The sequence below is a fragment of the Populus alba genome, chromosome 18 (assembly GCF_005239225.2).
Source record: "Populus alba chromosome 18, ASM523922v2, whole genome shotgun sequence".
Classification (NCBI taxonomy): Eukaryota; Viridiplantae; Streptophyta; class Magnoliopsida; order Malpighiales; family Salicaceae; genus Populus; species Populus alba.
The window spans coordinates 12810753-12820665 of record NC_133301.1 but is presented as its reverse complement, the minus strand read 5'-3'; the positions used below and the strand labels follow the sequence as shown (position 1 = coordinate 12820665).

The window sequence follows — 9913 nt, the reverse complement described above, 5'->3', positions numbered from 1 at the left end:
TATTTATTTGAAGCATTCGTAACCTAAATACTTGCTGCTAAGCTGAAATCTTTTGACGAAACAAGCGCATTGAGCTGGCCTTGACAAGCTGGTTGGGATTTGACGAGGAAGAATGTTTCTTGTTGGGAAGCCCTTTAACCAACTGGTTTATGAAATGAAGATGATTGTGTTGATCATTTCTGTTCTCCAGTTGGTCTTCTTCTTGTTTTTCCGTAGAATTTAGACATAGTTTTCTTTCTTCAGGCTCTTCGGGATCCTCCATTAGAAGTAGAATTTGAAGAGTAGCAAAGAGGGTCAAAGGAACTGCGGCTGTTAGGCATTTTTAATAAATCACATGGTGCAGGTGAAGCAAGTCGTTGTCCTGTAACAAAAAAGAAGAAGAAAAAAGAGTCGGTTTCCCAGCTCCATCATGTAACTCAAAACTGTTCGTTCATGAAATCATTTGAAAATAAAGGGAACCAATGCGAACGGGAAGTTGAATCCCAGAGAATTCAATATCCAATCTAATTCAACTAAAAACTCGCCTTGTATCATGTTTTAATTACCTTATTATTCTAACTCCACCTTAATTACCTTCGTACTAAATTCACCGTGACGGTTATCTTCCACTAAGAATTTCTGCATTTCCTTCTAATTATCTATTTATTTTTATATTTTAAAAAAAATTTATTTTTTTATTTTAAATTAATATATTTTTTAATTTTTTTAGATATTTTAATGCATTAATATTAAAAATAAAAATATTATTTTAATATATTTTTAAATAAAAAATATTTTAAAAAATAATTATAATTATACTCTCCAAATAACCCTAAATAAATACGAGTCCATGGTTTGCTTTTCCAGCCCAAATAAGCCCTATCAAAGCCTGACTGGAATTTTTCCTTCTTCCTCTTGTTTTCTAATTATGTAACGTCAAGAGATTCCTGCTTTGTTTGATCTTAAAGAAGCCTCATTTGGCTCGTCCCTAGCAGAAAATCCTGATTTTTTGTTTTGATAGTTTAGAAACGCGGTGGAAATTTTATTTTTAAAATTTTTAATTTTTTTATTTAAAATAAAATTCTTTATATATTTTTAAATGTGTTAATGTTAAAAATAAATTTTTAAAAATTTATTTTAATATATTTTTAAATAAAAAATACTTTAAAACTAACACCACAATCTCACTCTTGACCTTAAAAGAGATCTATGGTTTCAATTTCTACTGTTGGTAGTTTATAATTACTGTTGGTAATTTTTCTTCACCTTTTTGTGTCAGTTCTTGTTTGTGTGCTTCATTTCTTGAAAATTAACTAATTGGGTAATTTTAAGGAAAATCGGATGGATGTTCATTATAGAATATATTCTACATTTTTTTAGGGTTTGTTTATTCAATTTAAAAGGGCTTTGCCTTGAAACTTCAGTCACTCTTTTGGTTTTCAACACTATATGAAAGGTTATTTCAAAAACCTTTTTTTAAGACTAAAACCGCATATAATAAAAAAATAATAAAATGTTTTACCTTAATGCATTGCAAGTTTTGCATAGCGACCGTTGGATATTTGTATATCCTTTTGAATTAATAAAAAAATAAAATTAATTTAATTTGGGTGTTTATACATGTTCTATTCTTTTTACTTATTTGTTCTACTTGTTTTGTAAAGCAATAGCGTATGAGAAAATTTTTTGGTGAGAAAACACATTTAGTCTCTAAACAAACATGAGTGGATGGACAAAGATAAAATCAAGTCTAGCAGGCGAGTTGGTAAACTTTTGACAATAAAAATTTAACCATGCGAAAATTAAAGTTAGATCCTTGCATTTAACACAATTTCAAAATATTTTATTGCAAAATGCCTTGTATAAACTAAAAAGGGTTTTGATTTGAAGTTTCATGTTGGGTTGGCTGCATGGATGTGCTTCTTGCATCTAGTTATGTTTTAGACTATACTAACTTTAGTTTCATGGATTTAAATGTTATTTTTTATCAGTATTAATTAAAATGAGGTTTCTAAAATAAATTTGGTTGAAGCTTGCATAAACATAACTATGCATATTAATTACATGAATCAAAGATAATATATGGATTGCAACTTATTTTTTGAATAGTTCGTAAACAATCCATCCTTCTTCCCGTTAATCCTTAACGTACACTTCTTGATAATGCCCAAACAAAAAAAAATGAAAATAAGGCGTAATCAAACTTGACCTCTGGTCTACTAATATCACAATTCATCAGGTAAGAAAAGGGTTATAAAACCAAGCTGATTAAAAATATGTTTGGTTAAGCATAGTAGGTAATCTAGTTTGGGATTAAGAATTTTTTTTTTTTTTATGATTGTTAATATGATAGTTACTGGAGGTTTACATGTTTATTAATTTTAGAGTACGTGGGATTAGTCGAGGTGCGCTCAAGCTGACCCAAACATCCATATTTAAAAAAAAAAAATTATATTTGGGAGAATAGTTGCAGTTGCTTTTGAAAATGTTTTTCATTTCAAAACATGTTAAAATAATTTTTTTTTAATTATTTTTAATATCAGCATATCAAATAATCCGAAAATATTAAAAAATATTAGTTTGGAGAAAAAATAAAAAACTTTTAAATTATTTTAAAAATACACAACGTCAAATACATCCACATTAACACCACTCATATTACCAAGGCCCACCTGTGCTCATATAGGCCCGCTTAGGCCCACTTAGGCGACCTTTTATCGGTTTAAGTTATCTAACCATGTTTATGTTTAATATAAAGTAATATAAAATCGTTTTTAATAACTCACCTACCAGAATACCCCTAAGTCCTAACTTTCGATCCAAGGTCCGGAATGCCATGTTTTGCTCTTTTAATTATTATTTTATAACTTTGGATTTTTTTTGTTATCTAAGTTTTTATGTATTATTCATTTAATTATTCTATAGAATTACGAATTTTCAAAATTTTCTTCACTTATTTTTATAATTGAATATTAGGCATATACTAAATTTCTAATCCGAGATATACAATCATCGTACAACTCCTGTATGGAATTCAAGGAATCTCTGTACTTTTTCTTCGGTCTTGATAAAAACCTTCTCCGCTGAAAATGAATAAGAGAGCTCTTTACTTGGAAACCTGAGAATTGGTTTTAGCCTTAAAGAGACAACGGTGATTCTGATAACACTTGCCCTGTCAACTGCTAAAAGGTTTACTTTTGAGAGACTGGAAAAAAAATATGGAAAGAGAGGATAAAGAGCTGGAAGATGAAATCAAGGTAGCTGGAAATGCACTTCTTTCACCTCCATCTTCTGTTTCACAGCTCCTTCTTTTGCTTGAGGTACTTCTTTATTATCTCACACGTTCTCCATTTAATTCATCTTGAACAAGCTCAAGCTGCAATTTTTATTTTTATTTGTGAATTGAATGGTTTAGGTTTAGGACTTAGGTGTGACTAAATTAAATTACTTTGATTGGCACCTTCTGAAAGCTTTAGATTGGTTGAAATGCTTCCGATTCTGGTCATTTTTGTGCTGCCCTTCTTTTAAATTTACTTGATTCTTTTAGGTGCTGTAGGTTGATGTTGCATGTTCTTTTGCTTCTGGGTTTTAATGTTCAACTTGAATTAAAAGAAATTTGTTGAAGTTCGTCTCGTGTGGTTATTCAATATCCCATTTGAATGAAACCTAGTTAGAATTCTTTTTGGGCTTCTATCGGTCATTTGACTGTCAATAATTTTTCTTAACGTGAGGATCCTTTTGAACTTCTTGATTATCTATGTTGTACATGGAATGGCAGTCAATACTTCAGGTTAAATGTCACAACCTCTGAGGTGAAGATGTTGATTGAAGTGTTATAATGTATTATCCTCTATTTTCTGTTTGTTAAGCTCAATTTTTCTTGTCTCTCTCTGTTTAAATGCAGATGAAAATGCATTGTCTCATTCCTTTCCTTTTCTTTCTTTGTTTTCTTTCCTTAGAAACTTGAGAATTGTCTAATGAGAATGGATCAATCTCCTTCCAACTCAATGCAAAGGGCAGTAGACCTTGCAATGAAAGCACTTATGACCAAAGAACTTCTGAGTCATTCGGATGTTGACGTGAAAGTTTCTGTTGCTTTGTGCTTTAGTCAGATTTTGAGAATAACAGCACCAATTTTTTCATATGATGATGAACAAATGCAGGTACATACCCCTTTAAGTGTCTCATATGTTTTTGTTTACAGAGGAGCTAAGAATTTTAGTTGGCACATGATTGTACTTGCAGAGTCTTGTGCATATGCCAAGATACTTTAACCTGCCCGTGTTTCCAATTTCATATTCCTGTGTGTGTATTTTGGTTTACTCATAAATGTTCTCTCTAACATTGGATTGCTTCGCAGGTAATTTTACAGCTGATTGTGGCATCATTTGAAAATATATCTGACACCTCAAGCCCTTCATACCATAAAAGAGTTTTGATTCTAGAAAAGTTTGCAAATGTCAGATCATGCCTTTTGATGGTGGATCGTAAATGTTATTCCTTGATTATGGAGATGTTTAAGCATTTTTTGACAAATATAAGGTGAGATATTGACTGAGTGTAATTGTTTTTTCTTTTACAATCAACTTCTCTCAGCTAATTCTCAAGTAAATTAGTTTTTGTTAGTTTTTCAGCTTTTGTTCAGGTGTTCTTCCATCTTCTTTTATATAGTCACATGTAGTTGGTTTTAAATGATGAGGACTTCGATGTTTAACAGACTAAGTGATTCCCCCATGATGCACATTTTGTTGGCAAGGATTAATATTCCAACGCATCTTTTGTTTTCTTCACTCTTTGGGTCTTATTTCATGCTCCATTTTTATTTTTATTTTTGAGAGGGGGTAGGTGTTCAAAGCTGAAAGTTCCCATTAGTTTCACAAAGGTTGGTCATTTGTCACGCACAGCTGTATCCTTAACTATAAACCTCTTGTTTTTGTCATTCAGCTGTATTACGTTTTCTGGAGCCAAAAGAGGGCAGATATGCAGATTTTTTAAAGTATCATTGTGTTTTCCCCCTTCTATGGACAATAATGTAGCAGTTGCTTATGCTTGATTTTCTTTAAGTATGATGGTACAGCTATAAACCCGAGCGTTTTCATGGAAAAGATTGCAACTCGCAAGTGCATGTTGCATTTCTTTTTAATAGAATGGATTATAATTGTTGAACTGAATGTGCACAATTTTCAGGGAACACCATCCTGACATTGTATTTTCATCTATGGGATTAATTATGATAATAATCTTAGATGAAATTAAAGAGATCCCATTGGAGATTGTCAACCTCTTTTTGGACTTTATAAGAAATAGAAACCAGGTGAATGTATAACCAACCATTTTCCCTTTGAACTCTTCTAGATTTTTTGTTATCTAAATGATCAGATTTTTTCTTTTTTCCTTTTCTTTTTCACCAGGATGTTTTGCCTATTGCACAAAAGCTAGGAGAGAGAATATTTGAAAACTGTGGATCAAAGCTTGCTCCCTACGTGCCTAAGGCAAATTATTGTGGCCAGAAGCGTAGTAGGGACAAGCTGCAGGATTCAAGAAGTCATACCGAGGTTGCTGTATGTCTCATTTTACATTAAAATGGGATCTCTTTATTCATTTGGATTCACCATATATTCACCTTGCAGCTAGTTGTGAAGAAGGAAAATGATAGAAAAGAAGGCTGTGGATATCAGGGTTTTGAAGAGGAGAATAGAGAGGAAGACAAAAACACCAAAGAGAAGGATTTTAAAGAGAAAATACTTAAAGAGGAAGATGAAAATTTCCAAAGGGAGGCTATGAAACAGAAGAGAAGCAGAAAACTGGTCAAACCAAACAACAAGGTTAGTGTTGCACAATTTTTTCCTTGCCTCTTGTGTACCTTTATTTTGCAACACAACCATTTTGTAGTTGTGGGAAAAGTTTTTCTGGTTGCATGATATTTCTGTTAAATTACTTGATAAGTATCAAGCAAGGAATTTGAGTTGCAAAGTTCAGTTGGATTTACAATGCATTTACCTCACAGCCGGTTGTAAAGGAGAAAAATGATGGAGAAGAAAGCAGCAAAAAGCAGGTTTTTAGAGAGGAGAATAGTGGGGAAGGTAGAAAGGAGAAAATTGATAGAGAAGAGGGCTGTAAAGAACAGGGTTTTCAAGAGGAATACCACAATGAGGAAGGCAAGAAGGTTAGAAGGAAGGCTTTCAACAAGAAGAAACATCAAAAGGAAGGTATAGTTTTCCAAGGGGAGGAGATTGTGAAAGAGAAGGGAACCAGAGAAAGAGTACGAAAAGACCAAATAGTTAGTATTCCAATTGACGTTGCCATCTTGTCCTCTTGTTTAACCTTAATTTTGTAATGTGATTTCTTAGTTACCGGAAAAGTTTCTCTTGCTTCATGATTCACAGGGATGGTTCTTTTTTGCTGATTTTCTTGGCTAATAAAGCTCTGTTTTCTTCTTTTTCTGTTTTTTGTTAACAGAGACGAAAACTTAAATACGAGGGAAAACAAGCCATGGACACTAAATGCAGTGCACGGAAAATGCATGAGTTTCTTTCAAACTTAAAAGGGAAGAAGAGAAGCATAATTGAAAATTCAATCTTCTCTGCTTACCTTGATATTCCTAGATGCCCCATTAATCGCAATCTGGCAGCTGCTCTTATTGAATGCTATGATGCTAAAATGGATGCATTTATTGTAGCAGGCCGTCCACTCAAGTTCTGTGGCAAAGAAATTGAGAAATGCATCGGCCTCCGCTTTGAAGGGAAAAGGGTGGACATGAAATTTTTGGGAGCGCGGATTTCTCCGCAAATTGTGCAGAGGTGCTTTGAAATAGTCAATGGAAATGAAAGAACCAAAAAGAAGTCAACAGGTGCCAGTAAGGAAAAGAAAGATGGAGAAATGAGAAGTTCCATTAAAAAATCTAGCTGTTTGCTTCTGCAAAAACTAAAACTGATGAGGGTTGATGGAAAAGGTGAAGCTGAGGACTTCCTTCGCCTATCCATTGTATACATGTTCAATGTCTATTTCTTTCCAACCCATTCTAAATATATATCTTGGTGGCCACTCAAATTCCTGGAAAATCTAAATGATTTCGGCTCGTATGCCTGGGGACGGGCAGTATATGACTATTTACTCACATCTCTGGAAAAAGCAGCAAGCAAGTTGGCTGGCCAGGACAAATTTTATGCGTTCTTGAATGGATGTGTTCCATTGCTGCAGGTAAGTGGCATTATTGATTAAAATTCCTGCTTACTGATATTTTTATTTTTATTTGCATTTAACATTTTTCTGTTTTAATTTCTTTTAGACACTAGCATCGGGACGAATTAGCAAGTTGCAAGTCCTAGATCCTTCGACAAATCCAAATCCCTCTGTGCTCTATTATAATATGGATAGTAGGTCATTCGATGCATTTCAAAAGGTGTTGGCTAATCTGCAACCTGATGAGGTAATATGGCATCAAAACCAATAATGATTTGTCAAACAAACCTGTTATAATATGCAACAATAAGACAGTTACATGTATGATTGCGAGTCCTAGCACCTCTAACAAATCTAAATCCCTCTGCTCAATTATATGTCGAATAGTTAATTGTTGAATTCTCTTTTCAACTTATCAATTACTAGAAAATGGCAGTTTTGATTGTTTCTTTCTTGTTAATATATATAGATCAAGGAATGCAAAGAATGTGAAGTTGTAGTCAAAAGTTGAAGGCCAAGGTGAAGAGCACGGAAGGGCAGAAAATGTCACAATGAAGAAAAGTAAGATGAGTTAGAAATGATGATACAGCTCCTGTAGCTCATGATGATATCAAAATGCAATATTTTGATGGAACTTTTTATCACTAGAGATAGATAACCTGTCTTGTTTATTATTAATATTAATAAATTTTTTAACGACAGTGCTTTTTTATACTTTGTTATGTGTGTTAAATTAAATGAGATGTATCTGCTGTGCTATCACCAGATTGCAGTTCGTGTTTCATCTTCTCCAGTGCACCAAAAAAAAAAGTTGATTGGATAAATTCTGATTTGGAAGAACATTTTTCCATTGTTGTGTAACTAAGCATTTATGGTTTGTGTTTGTAACTTCACTGTCACAGACATTATCTTCTTGCTCCAACTATAAAAGGCTAACATTCTCTTCATTAATGGTAGATGTGTACTTAATCATTTTTAACTAGGAAAGGGAAACTACGTCTGTAAAACCCCAACTTGAAATTTGACCTGAAAAAAAATTAGGGTTTGAGATCAGTTCTGAATGGGCGTCAGAGATTATTCTGCTAGTCTTTTCGTTGGTGAACTTTTGTGGAAGTTTGAGCTAAAATCCTGATTAAATCCAATTATAAAAGAATTAAGCTTTACTATGGCCATGAACCTGGTGATATCAAATGACATGATTATGTTATACGATCTTTTGTTATGCACGTTTTGAGTTAATAATTCTATCAGCTTCTTGCTTCCACATGATTCCCCCTTTGAGACATTCAGTTGATTGCCACACTAATTCATTTGCCACTAGCTTTTCTCCAAAAACTATTCTTGGAACAGTTCTGATTTTTCCTCCTTCCCATGATGATAAATGTTTTAGCAGCTTATATATAGTTGAACAAACACTTGTAGAACCTCCATTAATGTAAGTGCTGAGGATTTCCTAGGTTATAGCCATGGAATAAAATGTTCAAGGCAAACTTGTAGTGGCTTTTACTTTTTTGACCATCTCTTCCTCTGATAATTTCTGAAAAATGTGATCATGCAAGGAGAAGGAGACGGCGGCGAAAAAGAAAGGTAGCAAAGCGAAACAAGGTTTTCCTTTAGTCCCAATAGAGCTTGTCAAGTAATGATGTGAAAAATGGCGAAGCCCCACAGCCTAAGAATGCCCTTTCGGAAAATCAATCCAAGGGAGAAAGTGTTCCGAAAGGCAAAAGATCAAGTAACAAGGTTCATTCTGAAAGCAGAGGTGATGAGAAGAACTTGGACCTCAGAGATGCAGTGTTGAATGGAGCTGGTATAACTAGTGAATCAGGAGGCAAGCTACTTGAGATAATTTGTGGAGTTAGTTATTAAGGTTAGCATGGAGGATAACTCATCAGTAAAACAGTGGCTCTGCAAAGAAAGGCGGCGGTGCAAGGGTGGAGCTAATGTTCCGAGGAGCTAAACCCCGGTGGTATGCTAAGGTCTCATTTTGTTTTCATTGCTCTTTTGAAACTTTGCTGATCACACTTAAGATGTGAGAGTGGATGAGTAGCATGTTGAACATAAGCCAATAGGAGAAACTGTTCTCACTTTAACTTTGATTGTTTGAGAAGTTTTAACTTTAGAATGATGTTTGAAAATACAGTAATACTTATTTTAAAAAAAAAATTATTTTTGATATTATAAAAATGATGGAGTTATTTTTTAAAGTTGTTTTTGCTTAGAGATACATTAAAATAATATATTTTTTTTAAAAAAATTATTTTAACATCATTATTTTAAAATTAAAATTATTCAAAAATATAAAAAATATATTTTTTTTATAAATCTCTGTTTGGGCTTTCTGCCGCATTTCTAAATGTATATAGCAAAATGTTCAAATAATTAAAATTAATTAACAATAAATAAAAAAATATCCATGCGTGATAAAGACGCGATCGGATTTTAAATATCCTTTATCAATGATTTGCTAGTTTGAAATGTATGATATATAAGCAAAGGTGGTAGGTGGAAGTCCAAATTTCCGAGAATATGAGAAAAATTCTACGACAATCTCTTGAAAATTGCAAGACATGAATGCATCCTTTAGGGGTTTCTGCGAAAGCGTTTAAAATTATGTTGTTTTTTATTATTTAATTTTTTCATATATTTTTATATCGTTTTCATATATTAATATTAAAAATAATTTTTTAAAAAATATTATTTTAATATATTTTTAAATAAAAAAATTATAAAAAACAACTCACTTTTTTATGCA

The 9913-nt window shown here is 32.7% G+C and overlaps 1 protein-coding gene across 6 annotated transcripts; it reads left to right on the top strand.

Annotated features, from left to right (window-relative positions):
- Nucleotides 1-2778: 2778 nt before the first annotated feature.
- On the top strand, nucleotides 2779-9251 carry LOC118034344 (uncharacterized). Of its 6 annotated transcripts, none has more exons than XR_004685004.2 (11): nucleotides 2779-3299; nucleotides 3939-4142; nucleotides 4340-4521; nucleotides 5167-5293; nucleotides 5391-5540; nucleotides 5610-5804; nucleotides 5987-6259; nucleotides 6439-7179; nucleotides 7268-7408; nucleotides 7631-7722; nucleotides 8721-9251. XR_004685004.2 is itself a non-coding variant. In XM_035039606.2 (10 exons), exons 1-10 carry the CDS (start codon nucleotides 3198-3200, stop codon nucleotides 7670-7672), a joined length of 2151 nt encoding a protein of 716 aa, XP_034895497.1. In that variant the 5' UTR covers nucleotides 2779-3197; the 3' UTR covers nucleotides 7673-7875. The 6 variants fall into 6 exon arrangements, 4 of the variants coding, with proteins under 4 accessions (XP_034895497.1, XP_034895496.1, XP_034895499.1 ...); XR_004685005.2 differs by lacking the exon at nucleotides 8721-9251 and adding an exon at nucleotides 7928-8108; XM_035039606.2 differs by lacking the exon at nucleotides 8721-9251 and having other exon boundaries at nucleotides 5391-5534; nucleotides 7631-7875.
- Nucleotides 9252-9913: the final 662 nt, after the last annotated feature.